The following is a 19,786-nucleotide window of genomic DNA, read 5'->3' on the forward strand; positions in this document are numbered from 1 at the left end:
GATTTCCTCCGGAAGTTCCTCTGCAAGTTCTTCTAGGAGTTCCTCCGGAAGTTCCTGTAGGAATTCTTTCTGAAGTTCCTGCAAGAGCTCCTTCGGAAGTTCTTCCAAAAGTGCCTCCAACGATTTCCTTCGAAAATTCTTGCATTAAACACTTCACCAATACCTCCTTGTGTTTTCCCAGGAACTGCTCCGTAAATTGTTCCAGAACCTCCAAGATTAGCTCAGAAAGTTTTTGCAGGTATTCCTCCGAAAAAATTTTCAAGAAATTTTCCGAAATTCCTGCAGAAAATTATTTTAAATTCCAAAAATTCCACTAGCAGTTACTCTTGAAACTTCTTCGTGATCTCCTGCACTTCGAGAATTTCTTTTAAAACTCATGTGATATTCCTCAAAAGCCACCTAAATTTATTTATTTATTTATTCAGACTAAGGCCGAAGTGGCCTGTGCGGTATATAAGAGTCTTCGCCTAAAGCCACCTAAAGCCTTCCGTAAATGTCCTCATTGGGCTTCCACCGGAACCGGCTCCAGGTTGGCCACCTGAGGGTTGGAGGTACTCAGCATGAGTTCCATTCGCTTATTTGTGAAAAATCCTAAACTTTGAGCCGTCGAATGGCACCAATATGCTCAATTCCGTAAATGTCGTCTTCGGACTCCCACCGGAACCGGCTCCAGGTTGACCACCTGAAGGTGACCATTCGGAAATACTTAGCATGAGTTCCATTCGCTAATTTGTGAAAAATCCCTAATTTTAAGCTATCAAACGGCACCAATATGTTTAATTCCGTAAATGTTCTCTTTAGGCTCCTACCGGAACCGGCTCCAGGTTTATCACGTGAAGTTGACCAAACTCACATGGAAGTACTTGGCATGACATCCAATCGCTTATTCGTGAAAAATCCCGAATTTTATGCCGTCGGACGGCACCAATATGTTCAATTCCGTAAATGTCCTCATTGGGCTCAATGTTGGTGATCGGTTTGAACCCGAGTTGCCCAGGAACCCTGAAAATATCATTCCCATTATTGCTTTATGGAATCATTAAGTTGAAGGTGTCACATGACCTGATTTGTCTTTAGTTTGTAAATGACCACTTTTTCCGGGACAACTTACCCCAACGGAATCTGGAATAATTCTTGAACCGTACTTGAACCAATATTGGGATCCATCCGGATGCAGTGCAAGTTGCGCCAAGGAATCGCAGTTTTAATTTTTTAAAGACGTCAGGAACGGAAAGGTTAAGAAGTGTTGCCTTCCCGCTTTCGTGAGCTTCATTGTGAAACAACAGTTTTGAACTTTCGAACAAGTAAAATCATCCTCAAAATGACTTTCATACATTGTATTGGACACTCAATATAGAGAATAGACCATTTCAAAAACTCCACTTTATTATCAGAGAACAGTAATGCATTCAAACCGTATTTTAACAACCACAACCAGCACCGTACAGGACAATGAAATCGAGATTGTTGTACACCTTGCTGAAAACCGATAACTGATTTGTTTCTCCACAGCCTTGACCTGGGACATCAATGGCCACACCCAGCAGTGTGAGAACTGTGGCGTCGGTTCGCGATGGGTACATCAGAGCAGCTCCGTCGTCGCCCTAGACAAAAACATCATTGTGTAACCATTTCTGATCCAGAATAGATAGAAATACATACCTTGCAGGTGGCCTTAATTGCCGCAGTTGGTGCCGGTTTGACCACCCCGCCGCAAAGATTGTTAGTGGTCAGGTTCGAATTCGACAGCTGGCACTCTCGATCGGTGTAAAGTGGGATGGACACTTCTCGAGGGGTATCCGACGTTTGGCCCGTGAGGGTTTGAGCTCCCCATCCTATGAGACTTCCACTGGTCCCTCCGATTGAGTCGTAATACTTTGGCAGACAGATAGGCATAAATGTGCTGGTCAAGGTTACGGGAGTGGCCAGACGAATAATGCCTATGTTGAAGTCGTAAATATTGGCAGGATTGTATAGTTTAGGAGTGAATACATTAATCGCATTCCTCTCAAGCCGTTGCTCGGTGGTGGAACTTTTGTCGAAAACGTTGAACAGGACAGTCACAGCTGAGTAGATGGGAATGGTTCTGATGATGGTGGCAGTGGTGATTACAGCCCGATCATTGATCAGAGTTCCTTGGCCAATATCGGTACCGAAGTATAGAATGCGGGCAGTCCAGGGGTACGTATTGGTTGGGCTTAGTAGCGTTCCTCCAGCGACGCGAGCTTCTGGGTTAGTTTTTCCGCAGCTAGGAGTACAATCTGGGCACATCAATGGAAGTGGCGCTGGGTTCACATTGTTATTGGTTGAAGAAAGCAAATTCGAAGGCAACAAAAGATTATTGACGTTGTTCCAGTTCAGAATATTTTGGGAAATTGTGCTGAGGATGCCTTCATCATTGGAAATTATGGGAATGTTAGCTTCAAGTTGTGAACCGATTCCTTGCAGTTGACCTTGGATTGCGCTTGGTTTCAGTGCGTCCACGATTTGGTTGAAAGTCTCGGACGATATATTCGGAATCAAACCTGAGGTCGCGTTTGAGAGACTTGTAGAGATTGTTTGGAATGGTGCCAAAAAGATCGGGTCGTTCGAAGCACCTGTTGTTGTTGTAGAAGTTGAACTGCTTGTGTCAGTAGAAGATTCAGTTGTTGTGGTTGTGGTTTCGTTGATTATTGATGCGTTCAGTAAAGTCTCTAGTTGGTTTTGAAGTGCCGTAAGGATAGTTGAATTATCCAACGATAAGTTGATTGCGGACGTGTTACTTATTGATGCATTCAGTAAAGTCTGTAGTTGGTTTTGAAGTGCTGTTAGGATCGTAGAATTGTCCACCGATAAGTTGATTGTGGATGTGTTACTTATTGATGAGTTTAGTAAAGTTTCTAGTTGGTTTTGAAGCGCTGTAAGGATCGTAGAATTATTCACCGATAAATTGGATTCCGCGATAGCATTGGTTACATTTGAAATACCGCCAGTGATTTGCGCTCCAACACTTCCAATTTGCGATGTTATTACACTTAGTGGGTCCGACCCTGATGAGCTGGCACTGTTGATGGAATCCGTTATGGAATTAGAGACATTTGTAAGTGCCGTTAGGATCGTAGAATTATCCACCGAAAGGTTGGACCCTGCGATAGCATTGGTTACATTTGTGATGCCGCTAGTGACCTGCGTTCCAACACTTCCAATTTGCGATGCTATGACACTTAGTGGGTCCGTAGACCCTGAAGAGCTGGCACTGTTAATAGATTCCGTTATGGAACTGGAAGCATTTGCAAAACCGGCAGCTGCCTGTGCACTTGCATTTTGAAATTGGGTTGCCAAACTACCCAAAGCAGAAGATGCAGAATTGACGATCTGCGAAAATATAGAGTCCTGTGAAACACCTGATGGTTTGCTATCTGATTGTTGATTGATGGCATTGGTTGTATTAATCCCTAAACTATTGATCAATTGTAGCAGCTGATTTTGTATTTCAGATCCTGTAGTTATTGTACTGATGTTCGCTGCGTTCGGGATAGCTCCTGTTAACTGATTTGTTACGTTTTGAACTTGTGAGCCAATGGGCTGTAGCAAATTGATTCCCGAACTCGTTGCATTGGTGGCTGCGTTGCTGAGCTGAGATCCAATTTGTTGAAATATGCTATCTTGGGATACAACTTTTGTAGGTGAATCCGACTGACTGGTACTGGAGTTAATCGCTGTTCCCAATGAGTTAATCAGTTGTAATAACTGGCTTTGAAGACTTGCATTAATGTCACTATTACTTGTTATAGAATTGGTTGCATTCGAGAATCCTTCTGCAACTTGGTTCGTCACATTAGAAAATCCAGTAGCTATCTGGGAGGTTATATTCTGTATTTGCTGTCCACTGTTGCTTTCTAGTGCGTTTGCGATCTGAGTCCCCAATAACTGAAGTAAACTGTCTTGCGACACTTCGGGAGGCAATTGACGCACAAATCGTTCGGCTGGAATTACATTTAAGGAACTATCATTGATCTCGTATTCAACAGCATCTGAAGAACTTTGTAGTGTCTGCATTGATTTCAACATTCCGAGTAGGGGCGAGTTAGCAGAGATGTTGGCTTCAGTATCTGGAGTTCCCTTTAACGATCGTATTTTTGATTTTTCCTCGTACTTTATAGCTTCATCACCATTAATTTCAGTTTTATGATTCACATTTATCACATTTTTATCCATCCGAAACATTTTTTTCAACATGGATCCATCGTTTTCCAAATTCAACTGAATATCACTAACGTGGCATTTGACATCTATGAACAGTCCATTTAAAATTACTAAAGTTATAATAAATTCTCTTCTACTAGATCCCATATTTTAAGGGGAAAGAACCACCAAACTTTGTTAGCACTTCCGCACAGCGACACGGCCTCTTTTAAATTGCAATGAATCCGAATTTGGCAATTGCATTGCCTTTTTATGTGCTTTCATCGTTCAACCTGGAAGCCCAGGATGATGCTGCGAGAAAGTGTCCAAAAGATGGAAACGAAATGCGTAACGAAGAAGCACTACACGAAATATAGAACGCAACCGAAAAACTAAACCTGTTTGAAGGGACCAGTTCCTGATAAAATAAATGCAAATGCATTGACTCGGCAGACATGGCAGACATTGATTGAAAGCGGAACGCGACCAAAAGATATTTGAAACTCATCTTGCAGAATGTTGACATGTCCTTTCGGTGCGAATTTTTAAATGTTGCTTAATAAACGTTTAATAAAAGTTTAACCGCAATTTATTCATTTCTGATTCTAAATAAGCATCAAATTCTTTCTGAAAATATGTTTCTCTATCCCACTGCGACATTGCGGCTTCGTGTTCATTATGATCTTCTATAGTTATTGCCTGTGAAGTTTCTAAGCCAAATTGCCATTTTTGAGGCTAACACGAAAGTACTCTATGCCCAGGAAAGTCTAGAAAATTTCGAACTTGAAAATTTCCTAGGTCGAACCGGGAATTGAACTCAGCCCTCTTTGCAGCTGCGTATTTTACCGCTAGGCTAAGGAGAGCCACATATTATAAACATCATAATATAAACAAGAGAAAAAATTATTCAACTGTTTAGGTTCAGAGCATCGGTAAAACAGACTTTATTTTTAGAGGTGAGCCAGCCTCGGACTAAAAATGTTTTTGATAAAATACAAAAAACTTTTCAATTTTAATTCTAATTCACATATGCTTTTTCATATTTTAACCAGATCCATTTTTCTTGGACTTAGGCATTTCTTCCAACGAACATTTCATTCATGAGGTCAGAATGGTGAATTTTCTGATTGTTACCGTATGATCATTTTAGGTCATGGTTGTCAGAAACCGTTACATCCTCAATGGAGCTCGTAATGCAAGCGTCGATTTTGGTGCAAACTGTGCCGCATTGTGTTACGGCTTTCATGAACAAGCTCACGGTGTCTTCGGTCAAAAAACCTTATTTCGAAAAGATAAGTAAGTATCTCTAAAACTCCCACTACATGAAGGTAATGCGGATAAAAATGTACCATTGGTTCGATAGTATAAAATTAATTCACCATATGATGAACAGTATACAATGGAATATATTGCTGTTTGATGGTTGCTTATATTGTATTCATACTTTGGATACAATATGGCAACATATTTAGCTAATATGACAATATTTACAATACAACATTTAAAAAAAATCTTAAAGTTGCATTTTAGCAATACAGTCAATGTTCGCTAATTGGGTTTTCTTTAGTTGAAGCACAATTTAGTTGGGGGTTTGTTATTTAGGGCGAAACCCAATTAAAAACTCATAGCCCAATCGGGTTGTACGCAAACGTGACGTAGGACTACGTAGCTATACGAAATGGATGGTATTTGTAATCATAGTTTGTGTCTCTTTCTCTTTCGAAGAGCAAAACTTAATCGTTTGGCGACGACAGAAAGTTGCCCTTTAGTAGTAGAATAATAGGCGCGCGTTGAAAGGAGATGATGCAATAAGTTTGTTCGAATGACTGTCATCAGTTGTAATAAGAAAAATAATCTATAAATTTGTTTAAATGAATAACTGACTGCATTTAAACGCTTGTCGGCACTTTGCGCTGAAAATTTCAGACCGCCACTCGATGATTTTTCGCTAAGCCTCCACCATCTTCTTCTTCTTCTTCTATCTTCTTCTTCTATATACATAAAAATGAATTTCTGTCTGTCTGACCCTTATAGACTCTGAAACGACTGAACCGATCGGCGTGAAAATTTGTATGGAGGGGTTTTTGGGGCCGGGGAAGGTTCTTAAGATGATTCGAAGCCCCTCCCCTCTTTGGAAAGGGGGGCTCCCATACAAATGAACCAGCAATTTCTGCATAACTCGAGAACTTATCAGACAAAAAATCAATTTTAGGCGAAACAAAGTTCGTCGGGTCTGCTAGTTTGGAATAAATTTTCAGCATTGCCACTGCTACCCACGCCTTCGTGCTGCTGTGTCCGTTCCGCTCAAATTTTGTCAAACCGCTCTTTACGGAAGCCCGATCAAAATGGCTCGCGCACGCCGGAAAGCAGCTTTTTTGACTAACTAACTAACTAACTTAAACTAAGCACGTTAGCCCCGTCCCTTTGTGATCTGATATGGGTGTAAATATAATGTGCATTCATAACGTTTAATAAAGGGGGGAGGGGGCTAATGGAACTACTTCATTAGATATAAGAAAGTCGCTTTCCGGCGCGCGCGAGCTATTTTGATCGCGATTCTGCAGACAACGGGCCCGTTCGGAGAATGTAATTTGCCACTGCCTTGCAAGCAGGAGAAAAGGCAACAACAAAAATAAACAAAAGATTTAAAAAAAATGGTTTTACGTTATACAAATTAAAACAGGGCACGTTAAATTTTTTTAACGAAGAGTCCTAGTTGGAAAACGCATTCAAAGTGATTTTTTTTGTTTTGCACTTCTTTTCCCAAGCAATGTCGTCAAAAATATAAAAACCAAATATACAAGAAAGGAAAAGCATTCTTAACGCTAATCACGCCATAATCTAACACATGAGATTCAAAATAATTATTACCAATGGGAAAAAGTATATCTTTATCGTATTTTTTCAACGAATTATAACTGAAAATCCTTCTTCCACTCGAAACTTACGATCTGTTCGTAAAAAAAACGTTCTCAAATTGACATTTCAATTTATTATGGCTCAAATTCATCTGGGGGGTTACTTACTTGATACTTGATGGGCAACAGCTCTTTGATGAACCTACGCCGAATGGAGTATTCTTCTCCACTGGACTCGATCCTGGGTCAATCGCTTCCAGTCTCCCTGAACATTGAGCGCCCTCAGGTCCTCTTCAACTGCAAAAAGCCATTGTGTACGCGGCCTTCCACGAAGCCTGCGGCATCTTCCGGGTTATCTACTTAATATTATCTTCGCTTGACGTTCTTCCGGCATACGAACAACGTGACCAGCCCACCGTAGTCTGCCGTGTTGTATAAGCTTAATAATATCCAGCCCTTTATACACCTGGTACAATTCGTGGTTCATGCGACGCCGCCAGATACCGTTCTCCTGTTTACCGCCGAGTATTGTCCGCAGCACCTTACGCTCAAACACTCCGAAAGCTCTCCGATCAGCCTCCTTTAAGGTCACTCCTGACGGAATCCAAGTTTCAAAGTGCTCGCGTTTTCGGGGGCACACCACTCGATACGGAAGCAACGCACAACTGCCATTTTTATTTTTTCACGCATGCTGCGACGCAGCAAAACTAAATCAAGAAAAATGACAGTTGTGCGTTGCTTCCGTATCGAGTGGAGTGCCCCCGAAAATGCGAGCACTTTGAAACTTGGATTCCGTCAGGAGTGACCTTAACGTCCATGATTTATGGCCGTATAATGCCACCGGAAGAATCAGAGTAGTATACAGCGCAAGTATTGTTTTCGTTTGCAGACTACGGGACTTAAGCTGGTTACCAAGTCCATAATAAGCCCTATTTGCAGCTGCAATACGCCCTTTCACCTCGCGGGTAACATCATTATCGCACGTCACTAATGTTCCAAGATACACAAATTCTTCTACCACTTTTTCACCATCCAGCACCATTTCGCTACCACCACCACTAATGAACCCACGTTGATTGTCAGCGACCATGTACTTCGTTTTGCTGGTATTGATTGTGAGTCCAATCCTCGCTGTCTCCCTCTTAAAAGGCACAAAAGCCTCTTCCACGGCACGGCGATCAATCTCGATAATATCGTCCGCAAATCCCAGGAGCATATGCGATCTTGTGATAATGGTACCGCATCTTTGCACACCAGTTTTCCTAATCGCTCCCTCGAGCGCTATATTGAACAGTAGATTCGCGAGTGCATCACCCTGCTTTAATCCATCCAAGGTAACAAATGACGTCGATATTTCATCCGCAACCCTTACACTTGATTTCTATCCATCCAACGTTATACGAATCAGCCGTATCAGTTTCGCCGGAAAACCATTTTCCGCCTTGAAATCAATAAACAGATGATTTTGTACGCCGAATTAAGGAGGGTTATTCCTCGGTAATTGGCGCACTCCAGTCTGTGCCCTTTCTTAAAGAGAGGGCAAATGAGGCCGTCCAACCAGCTAGCAGAAATTTCCTCGTCTTCCCATATTTTCGACATAATATGGTGCAGACCTACATTAAGCTGCTCACTGCCATGTTTGAGAAGTTCAGCCGGGAGCTGGTCCTTCCCCGCAGCCTTATTGTTTTTCAGCTCTTTAATAGCTTTTTTAACCTCATCTAGTGTTGGTGACTCCACAGCTTGTCTATCGTCGCTAATATTTATTCTGTTCACCGATGCACCGTCACTTCCACTATTCAACAAAGTTTCGAAGTGTTGCTTCCACCTGGCAGCCACTTCGGTTTTATCTGTCAGCAAATTCCCTTGTTGGTCGTTGCACATGACGGGAGATGGCGCTGTCTTTCTCTGCACGCCATTGACAGACTCATAAAACCTCCGCATATCGTTTTGCTCCATTTTTTCCTGCGCAATACTAATAACTTGTTCTTCGTACTCTTTTTTCTTCCTGCGTTGGGTTCGTTTTTCGGCTGCTCTTGCTTCCTTGTAACGATCTCTATTCGATCGGGTACCCGACACCAACATTCGGCTTCTGGCAATGTACTTCTCGTCTGTCACTCTCTGACACTCCACATCGCACCAACCCGTCCTGGGTCGCCTCTGTGCAGTGCCTACCACTTCTCGTGCTTTGGGGCTTACCGCTCCATGGATCAATTTCCATAGATCGTTGATGTTATCGCTAACGTTGATTGCACTTATCCATTCGTCGAGCTTCTGGCAGTACTCAGCCGATACTCCTTCCGTCGACAATTGCTGGATATTGTAACGCACCGTTCGCTGTGATCTTTCGTTCGATACAGTTGACAACCGTTATCGAATTTTACTTACAACGAGGTAGTGATCAGAGTCAATGTTTGGACCTCTGAATGTCCGCACATCGATAACATCCGAGAAATGGTGCCCATTCACCAGAACATGGTCTATCTGGTTGCAAGTTTCACCATTTGGGTGTCTCCAGGTGTGCTTTCGGATGTTCTTTCGTGCAGAGTAGGTGCTACTGAGGGCCCTCCTTAGCCGTGCGGTAAGACGCGCGGCTACAAAGCAAGACCATGCTGAGGGTGGCTGGGTTCGATTCCCGGTGCCGGTCTAGACAATTTTCGGTTTGGAAATTGTCTCGACTTCCCTGGGCATAAAAGTATCATCGTGTTAGCCTCATGATATACGAATGCAAAAATGGTAACCTGGCTTAGAAACCTCGCGGTTAATAACTGTGGAAGTGCTTAATGAACACTAAGCTGCGAGGCGGCTCTGTCCCAGTGTGGGGATGTCATGCCAATAAGAAGAAGAAGAAGAAGAAGAAGGTGCTACTGATGGCTATCCCTCTGGCAGCAGCAAAATTTACTAGCCGTAGGCCGTTGTCATTGGTAGCGGAGTGAAGGCTCTCCCTACCAATTATGGGACAGAAAAAAGTCCTCTCTACCGACCTGAGCGTTAGCGTCTCCGATAACAATTTTCACGTCATGCCACTACATGGGAAATAATAAGTAGAGATCTTGTTAATAAACAGAAAAACATATGATTCCTTGGTGGCAATATAGTTGCCATTGCCTTATAAATGGTTCAACCACGCTTTGCGGAATCCCGATCAAAATGGCCCGCGCGCCGGGAGGTAGCTTTCTTGTATTCAAACACCGATGCCACCGAAACAATCCATTTTCGCAATTCAAACGTTACTTTTCAAAAAAATGCTGGTCCTGAGAAGAATAAATTTCCTTTCCCTAATGCGCCTTTCCAAAAACTAACTGACACCACAATTTGTTATAAATTTTCAGCATCGCCACTGGGGTCGCGGGATCGCAACAGTGCTATTTTTGTAGCCCTTTCTTCTTATAATATGCTGGCTGTTGAGGTTTATTTGAATTCCCGTTGAAAATCCGTGATACTGTTCCCACTCCGCTGCGATCACTTTGATGCGTCCGCTCTGCAAGAAATCTTGTTTAAACTGAGGATTAGATCTAAACTCGTAAGTTGCTTGATTTTGATGTCTGTGCTAGTGATGCATGTACGTGATTGGTTGGTTTACCTGTTTCTAACCTTTTTATAAATTATCGATAATAAATAGTTAAAAATCAGTAATTTCATATAAACACAAATAAGCGTTGACTCATCCTTGATCGAAAGGTCCGAAAAAAAAATTGAAAATCCATCGAGAAACGGCTGAGATATTAAATTTTAAAGTTTATCATATTTTCGTGACGGTCCCTGATTTTCGCAATCGTAAAGTGTACCCCAATATAGAAAAGACAGGCCTAGTCGTCAAAAGTTTCACATCCGCATCAAATTTATCATGAGGACCATAAGACCGGTGGTCATTTAAGACTTGTACCTTGCTCAAGGAGGACTTGCACACTAGCAGTGTGTGGCGAGCTTGAGCTTGACCAATTCTTCAACCAATCCGGATCTACAAAGTGGTTAAGGCTGGAAGGAAACGATGAGCAGGACTAGAATGCCGGACAGCAACGCTTCAATGATGGTATTTGCTTCTGATCCGGTTTATACAAGAGGGCGCGGAGTACAGTCGAGATTGCGGGGATGTCTATCAAAGCCCAGCTCTATGAAAAAAAAATTGTTGTTTATAGTATGAAAATGAAAAATAATTCAGACGAAGAAGACAGAAACAAGCCATTTATTGATGTACTTCAATACTTTAGTGTCTATCCAAAATAGCCTTCTCCAAATATTTTCATCGTGAAATAAAAACTTATTCCGTGACCTGCATCATTGTTAAAGTTAACGTACAGCTTCCACAATCCAGCTGGCATATATGGCGGAAACATCTTCGCATCCAATATATGCTTGTTCACCCTTGTCTGTCTTGGTTCAATGGGACATTCCCCAACTGCAATGATATTATCCACGTAGCTTTTGTAGTACTCGATGTAGTCCGGCCAGAAAACTCTGGTGAAGGTGCAGATGTCAATGGCTGGTATCTTCATCGGGTAGTAATTGAATTGCTGATTCCCTTTGGCACTATGAAACACGGATACGTGAAACTTAAGAAAGAGATGTTCATCAAATATGATCGATTCGTTCATGAATTAGTACGTGGATGTTTTAATAACCTTGTAATCATCGTCGATTCGTTGTTTTAGAGTGATTGTACCAACCAGAGCAGCTGTGGTACGATTTATTTTGGTGACCCGCACTTGACAATCCATCAAATCCGTACCATTTAGCTGCTCGAAGCCTTCGTACATGACTTCGAATGCCAAAATACTTGTGGTAGTATATAAAACGACTGACAACAACAGAAAGCTCGACTTCATTTTAAGCTGGGAAACTGACAATGTCAAGATTACTGACAGTGCGAAAAGTAATATATTGTTAGGTAGCACATTGCGTGATAGTTTCTCGTTGGATCTGTTGCTACCGATAACAATTAAACCTCTAACTTGTGATTTCCTGTAACTAGGGTTAAGGTAGGATTTTTCATCTGCGTTTAAATCCCGGTCCTGGCCCAGGAAATCTAAAAAAGATGTTTCACCTTAGAAGATTTAAATCAACAATATTTGAATCATTAGAATGCATTCGGATTATGCAGGTTTTATCAATATTAGCCATATTTTAAATAAGGATCATGCTTTGTTACATCCAGTAGCTGTTCCCCAGGTCCGGACAGTGGGATTTTTCATGTGACCAAATAACCATTGTTTACATCTGTTTTGTTCAAATTTACTTGAATTCAATAGTTTTTTCTTGGTATAGTGTCCGGTACTAGAGGACACTTTTGAGAACTGTGAAAATTTTCACCAAAATTCATCATCAAAACAGAGGTGTGACAAAAAGGTTCAGATAGGCAAAATTTTGTCGAAATTCAAATCAGCATAACTTTGCGTAGAATCATTCGATTTTAATAAAACTGGGACATTCACAAGTGAACACTCTTCCTGTCGTCAGAGAAATAAGGGTGCAATAGAGGTTACCGTGCTGTGCTTCAACTGTGATTAATTAATTCTGGTAAGTACAATATAATACAATCAAGTTCTTCAAGCTTTCAATAAGGGGCCCTCCTAAGCCGTGCGGTTGGACGCGCGGCTACAAAGCAAGACCATGCTGAGGGTGGCTGGGTTTGATTCCCGGTGCCGGGAATCGTCCTTTTTTAGGTCCTCTGAATGGTATTTTTATAGTAGTTTTATAAAAACACAGTCAGCGTTGTGACGCATTCACTTCCACAATGCAACGTTTGCGTTGTGCGTTTATTTAACAACAATAATGGACTTAAAAATTCATGTTTATTGTCTGATGATGATTTAGAAAGAATTTAAAATCAGCTATAACAATTATTATAAAAATGCTGCATGCTTCCATAAGTTTTAGAACACTAGAATCATACATCTAAATTTCTAAACAAATCCCCTCTGAAATAATAATAATAAAATAATTTTTATCAAATGGGCAGAACAAACAATATGCAAGCTTCGTCCAGGAATTCCTTCGATAATTGCTCCAGTCATTTTATCCGGAATTCTATCAGGGATTCTTCAGGAATGCCTCCAGCAACTTCTTCTGTAATGTCTTTAGGAATTCCACCATAAATTTCGCTGGGAATCCAGCCGAAAATTCCACTATTATTTACTCCGAGAAATTCTCCACGAACTCCTTTATAAGTTCTGCAGGGAATTCTTCAGATAATTCTTTCATGGTGTTTTTCATAAAAATTTCTGAAAAATTGCAACGTGGAATTCCTAAGAATATTCAGCACAATTGCCAGTAAACATTTCTGAAAATTTCGCGAAAAATCTTCGAATTTCTTGTGTGAATTCCTGAAAATTTTCCCTGAAAGTTCTTGTGAAAATTTCAAAGATTTTCTCCAGGTATTCCACCGAAAATTATACAGAAATCATACCGAAAATGAAATCAACAATGGAATTTTTGGAGGAATTCCTAGATTATTTCCCAAAGAAATCCTGAAAGAATTCCGGTGGAAACTTCAAGATTTCCACTGGGAGATCCTCCGGGAGTTCCTCCGGGAATTCTTCCAGGAGTTTCCCTGGCAGTTCCTCCAAGAATTCCTCCAGGATTTCCTCCGAGAATTATTCCGGTAGTTCCTCTGAAAATTCTTCCGAGAAATTCTCCAGAATTTCCTCCGGGAATTCATTTAGGCTTACTTTCTGGAATTCATTTAGGCTTCTTCAGGAATTTATAAAGAAATTCCTCAAGAATCTTCTTCGAGAATATCTCTGGAAGCTCCTCAGGGAATTCTCCGGGAGGTCCTCTGATGATGACGATAATGGTCCAGCTACATATTCCTACAAAGGTTTCAGCTAGACGAGATTTGTCTATAAGATGAATTCTCAAAAAAAAATTCCGAGAATTCTTCTGATAGTTTCACTGGCATTTCCTACGAGGGTTCCTTTGAAAATTCTTCCGGAAGTTTATTCCGAAATTCCTCCGGAAGTTCCTTCGAGAATTCCTTCGAGAGCTCCTCCGGGAATACCACCGGCAATTTATCCGGGAGTTTTTCCAGGAATCCATCAGGAAGTTCCACCAGTAGCTCTTTTTCAGGAAATCATTTAGGCTTTCTACAGAAATTTAGCTGGAAATTCCTCCCGAAGTTCTTCCGATAGTTTCTCTGGGAATTCCTCCGGGAGGTCCTTTAGGAAATCTTTTAGGAGTTCCTCCTGAAATTCCTCCGGCAGTTCCTTCGAGAATTCCTCCGGGAGATCCACTAGTTTCACCGGCAGTTCCTCCGGGTGTTCCTCTGAGAAGGAACTCCCACAGTAATTTCCGGAGGAATTTCTGGAGGAATTTCTTGGAGAACTACAGGAAGAATTTCCCGGAAATATCCGGGATTGAATTTCTAGAGAAACTTCCGAAATCCCGTTTCCCGTGAAATTCCTGCCAAATATCCTCCGGGTAGAGTCCTATAAGAAGAGTAACGTCATGTGCCACGTTTGACAGGTGTCCTGCTCGTTTGGAACGCGCATTTGTATGGAACTGACAGACGATTCTGTTCCAATTCTGACACTTGACGACACTGTTATTATAGTCACTGTACCTCCGGGGATGTGAAGTTCCTGGAGGGATTCCCGGAGGAACCCTTGGTAAAACTCGTTCCCACAAGGAAGTCCTGAAATAAACCGGATGAATTTGCAGGTTTTGTTCTGAAGAAATTCCTGGAAGAATTCTTGGGAGATATCCTGGAGGAACTCTCAAATTAGATTGAATGAAATTCTGGATGAAATTCCGAGTGTAGTTCGGAAAGAATTCTAGAAAGAAGTGGAGTCAAGTATGAGACACTGAAGACGACCTTACTGTTGAGGTCGAAATACGTATTGACAGAGGTACAATTAAGTTGTGGAGTTTAATGGGATAGTACAAACTCGTCTTATGACAAGTGATGACATTCCACTAAAAAGCTAGAAATAATTTACTTAAAAAGAAATCTAGGACAATTCCACGGAAAAATTCCCGGAGAAATTCCTGAAGGAATTTCTGAAGAAGTACCTGAAGGAATTCCCGGAAAAATACCTGGAAGAATTTCTAGTGAAATACTTGAACAAATACCTAGAGAAATTCCTAAAGAAATTTCTAGAGGAATTCTTGAAGGATATTCTGAAGTAATTGCGAAAAGAGTTCCAGAATGAAATCCTAGAGGATTTCACTATTGAATTTATGGAGGTATTCCTGGAAGTTATCCCGGAGGTAATAAATGAAGAGTTCCTAGAGTAATCGAACCGATCATCCAAGAAAACGTGCTGGTCAAAATTTGACGACCATCTAAGAAGTACAATGGTGGACGCCACAGCTCCGGAATCTTCGCAATCGTCTGCGGAAATGCAGGAAGAAGTTCGTCCGAAACAGGATTGAAGCGAACGCGGCTAATCTGCGGTTAGCTGAAGAAGAATATACTCGTATGCAGCATTGTCGGTTCCGTGAGTACATGGAAAGCCTTCAAGCAAACTTGAAAAATGATCCTTCATCGTTCTGGGCCTACATTAAAAAAAGGAAGGGGTCGAACAATATACTTGTTGACGTCACTTATCGTACGCTTTCCTCCCGATCACCTGACGCAACAGCAAATTTGTTTGCCAGCTTCTTCCGCTCAGTACATGACGACAATCCTCCTCCACTAGATCAAAGCTACATCGAAAGTCTTCCGTCGTACTCCGTCCGGCTTCCTCAAGTCACTTTTAGCAATGCGGATATTTTTGAAACTCTCAGCTCGCTTGACACATCAAAAGGACCGGGACCCGATCACTTACCGCCCACCTTCATCAAACAATGTGCTTCATCGCTGGCAATGCCCATTGCTTCAATTTTCAATCGATCTATAAGCGATAGTGTTTTCCCGGAAGCTTGGAAGCTTGCTTCGATCGTTCCCGTGTACAAATCCGGTAACATACATAGTGTAGAGAACTACCGTCCGATATCAATCTTGAACTGTTTCGCCAAAGTTTTTGAGAGTCTTTTGCACGAAGTATTATACCCAGCAGTACAGTCTATCATCTCCGAGTATCAACATGGGTTAATGAAAAAGCGCTTGACGACATCCAACCTAATGGCATTCACTCATACAGTGCTAGACGAATTGGAGAACCGTAGCCAGGTCGACGCTATTTATTTTGACTTTTCAAAGGCGTTTGACAAGGCGTGGCACATGCACTAGCGATAGAAAAACTTGACCGACTTGGCTTACCTACTTGGATCATTCGGTGGTTAAAATCGTACTTATCCTCTCGCAAGGCTTTCGTTAAAGTACATGGCGGCAAGTCTGATGCCTATGACATTCCCTCCCTATGATTCGAAAATATACCGTGTCATAAAATCGCTCGTAGACTGTTGTGCTTTACATACTGATATTATGAATGTTGCAAACTGGTGCAAGATCAATGGTATGCAGATGAACCCGACTAAATGCAAAGCTTAACATTCACTCGTTGCCGATCTTCTGTAACCTATGACTATTGTCTGAATCACACAGCGCTTCAGAGGGTTACATCAATCAAAGACCTTGGAATCGTTCTCGACAGTAAGCTTCGTTTTACTGAACATTTATCAGTTACCATTGCTAAGGCCAATGCCATGCTTGGATTTTCACGGCGGAATACAGCACAGTTCGATGATGTCCATGCTCTCAAATCATTATATTGTGCATTAATTCGGAGCATACTAGAGTATGGAGTGCAAATCTGGGCTCCGTATCATTCCGTTCACATTGAACACATCGAGAGAATACAAAAACGCTTCATCAACTACGCCTTGCGCCGCTTACCATGGAACGATCCATCAAACCTGCCTCCATACCGAAATCGTTGTGCTTTGATTGACTTACAACCAATGGCAGACCGTCGAGTGATGCTTCAGAGGATGTTTATTTTCGACGTCATAACGTGCAACATCGACTGCCGTTACATCCTGGAGAATGTTCGATTTCATGCACCGTCTCGTCAACTCAGGAATCGTCAACTGTTATGGATCCGTGGCCACCGCACACACTACGGTCAAAATAATCCATTGGACTTATGCTGCAGACTATTCAACGAAGTGTGTTGTTTTTTCGACTTTAATGTTATCAAATTGGTTTTTAAAAATAGGATTAAGTCAAACAATCAGTCTGTGCAATTTACAAGTTAAAGACCATGTACAATAAATAAATAGTAATGCCCGGGTCAGGCAAATGCAGCAACTTGATTGCGACTAAATCTGGTCACATATGAGTTGCAGTAACCTATATAGAATATGTGTGCTGCTAGGAGAGAAGTTCCTAGAAGAAATTCTGAAAGAATTTCTCATAGATTTACAAGTGAAATATGGAGCAAAATCGGAGGATTTCCGTAATAAATTTCTGAAGAAACTTCTGGTGGAATTTTGGGAGGAAATTCCGTATGTATTCTTGAAGAAACTCTCGAATGCATTCCTAAAGGAAATGCCGGAGATTTTTCTAGAAGAATAGCCGAAGTTGATGTGATATTGTTTTTATTTATACTTATACTGAAATGTTAATTAGGTTTAGCGTTCATTTAGATGTCCCTGGCTAAGTTGTTGGTAATCGTGATATGATGTTTTGATGTAAAAAAAGATGGTGTATTCAATTAGTTAGGAATCTTTAGAATATTAAGTTATTCAATAAGACTATTGTTGGCCAGTTTCTATTAATTCAAATAAATAAATAAATAAATAAATCAATCAATAAATAAATAAATAAATTAGAAGAAGTAAAACTTGAAGAGAAGAAAAGAAATCTTCAAGGAATTTCCTCATTCCATTTCCGTTGTTTCACAGTTTCAAATAAACTTAACTAGAACAAATTTCACTGCTTCAATTTACACTAGTTTCAATTATTGGAATTTATAGAAATTTTAAAATAGGTATAACTTTACACGTGCGGCCTGTTAAGAGGTTGACACCAAAAAGAATGTCGCTATGCCGGTTGATCGGAGGTTGTTCTGCTGTCACTCCTTTCATCGTGACGCTTTAGTCGATTGACGTGTAATGCGGTGACAACTTGACGCCTCGTCGTACTTTTCACCGAGACTCCAGAGTCTCACATCTCTCTATCAGGTTAAGAAGCGCCAGCCTTGCTACCGGTCTCACCAGAGCCTTCCTTCCAATCTTCACCACCGCTTGTCGATGTCGACCATCAGGGTTTTGTATATTGCGAATGATCCGTCCTCTCCCATCCGTTGCGTTTAGCTGGCTCTGCAACCATTACCAGATCCCCGGCTTTGAGCGGCCGTGTTTCGTCAAACCACTTCGATTGCCATGCTCTATCCGGCAAGTATTTCGTCAACCATCACTAGTTCGCTGTTCTGCGCACTGACTGTAGATATATCTTCGAATGATCGCAGCTAGTGTATGCGGGATGACGCATACAGTATGCAAACTTTCTTCACAGCGCCAATGCGATCGCGTTCGCGGAGCAGACCGTTGTCGTCCAACATTGGCATTAGTTGATAGATGGCACTAGATTTCCCGATACTCTCTTGTTCGATAACGTCTGGCATCTCATCCGGCTAAGCGTCGTGTTGCGCCAACTTCAAGATGGCTGTCTCTGCTATTCGTAGCTCGGTTTGCTGAAACGCTCCATAGTATTTCAGCGCCTTTTTGGCCGAGTTGCGTAAGAAGCGTAATACGTATGCGACGACTCGTTGTAATCGATTCCAGGAAGAAAACCTGTCGAAGTCGGCTGTAGGTTCCCGAGAACAGTGTACAAAACTGACACGACGCACGCATCTCTTCAGCAGTAACACTAATTGGTTGTTTAGACTTAGGCCAACCGCTTTCTGGCAGGCGCAAGAATTCAGGCCCCTGAAACCACTTACTATTCTGGTCAAAGTATGGGACACTACCCCATTTAGTTGCTTCGTCTGTTGGGTTTGAGAGACACGTACTTCCAAATGTGGCTCTGGCTTGGAAGTCCCAAATTACCAACGGTACGTGCATTCAGCAGCCTATGCCGCTTGCGTTGTCCAATGCCAGAAATATCAAACGTAATCTGTTGCGAGTCCTTTTCGATACTGGATACATTTCCGGTCCATCGGAGACACAACGGTAGCGGTGTTCCTTCCACTCGCCAGGTCGCTTTTCACCAGTGTCAGGTCAGAACCTTCATCGAGGAATGCGAACGTGTCAATTCGAAATAACGCCGAAGAAGAAGAATGACGATGAGTGTCATGTTCTCCTATTCTGCTGGGATTCAGCGACCAAATCCGTTGCTGAAGATTGTCCACATGCACTTGTTTGAATGCAGCACAATACCTTGATCGGTGTCCACTCTTGTTGCAGAGGGCGCAATAAAACTGTTTAGACGAGTCCTGCGATTCACGAGTTGACTCTCCAGACCTTCCTGGTGTTTCGACTGCATGGGAGTTAACAAATCCTTTGCCTTTATGGCGATCGCGTGGGTTCGATCGCTTCACCTCCGGTTCCAAGGTAACCACGCTGGTCGTTTCACGTACAACGTGCTGAAACCTTCGAGCGTATCCTGCCAACATCATATGTTAGTCTGCTGTGAGTTCCGTGACGAATTCCTGCAATAGTGCAGGGTTCGATAGGTGAGCGCGTTCATTCGCAGCTTCAATATGATCGTTTAACGCTTGTACTGCCATTCCGAAGTCAATAAGTTGATCTAGTCCAGCGGTTCTCAACCTGGGGTACATGTACCCCTAGGGGTACCTTCGCTGGCCCTAGGAGGTACCTCGGACAAAAATGCGTAATGGCGGACGTATTACAATTCCAATCAAAACTTATTGATAAAGTTTTGA

At 41.9% G+C, this 19,786-nt stretch overlaps 1 protein-coding gene across 1 annotated transcript; it reads right to left on the bottom strand.

Annotated features, from left to right (window-relative positions):
* Positions 1-1,421: 1,421 nt before the first annotated feature.
* LOC134206437 (mucin-5AC-like) lies at positions 1,422-18,526 on the bottom strand. The gene is made up of 6 exons (XM_062682154.1): positions 18,396-18,526; positions 11,293-11,549; positions 3,278-4,271; positions 2,849-3,085; positions 1,663-2,659; positions 1,422-1,604 (listed from the first exon to the last, which is right to left on the bottom strand). Exons 1-6 carry the CDS (start codon positions 18,524-18,526, stop codon positions 1,422-1,424), a joined length of 2,799 nt encoding a protein of 932 aa, XP_062538138.1.
* Between the last annotated feature and the right edge of the window lie 1,260 nt (positions 18,527-19,786).

This window comes from Armigeres subalbatus, chromosome 1 (assembly GCF_024139115.2).
Source record: "Armigeres subalbatus isolate Guangzhou_Male chromosome 1, GZ_Asu_2, whole genome shotgun sequence".
Taxonomy (NCBI): Eukaryota; Metazoa; Arthropoda; class Insecta; order Diptera; family Culicidae; genus Armigeres; species Armigeres subalbatus.

Coding starts and splice junctions, on each gene's coding strand:
- LOC134206437 (XM_062682154.1), bottom strand. CDS start 18,526: ATGCCAGACGTTATCGAACAAGAGAGTATCGGGAAATCTAGTGCCATC. Junction 3,086..3,277: donor AGTGCACAGGCAGCTGCCGG/TTTTGCAAATGC, acceptor GATCCTAACGGC/ACTTACAAATGTCTCTAATT. Junction 2,660..2,848: donor AACTCATCAATAAGTAACAC/ATCCACAATCAA, acceptor AATCAACGAAAC/CACAACCACAACAACTGAAT.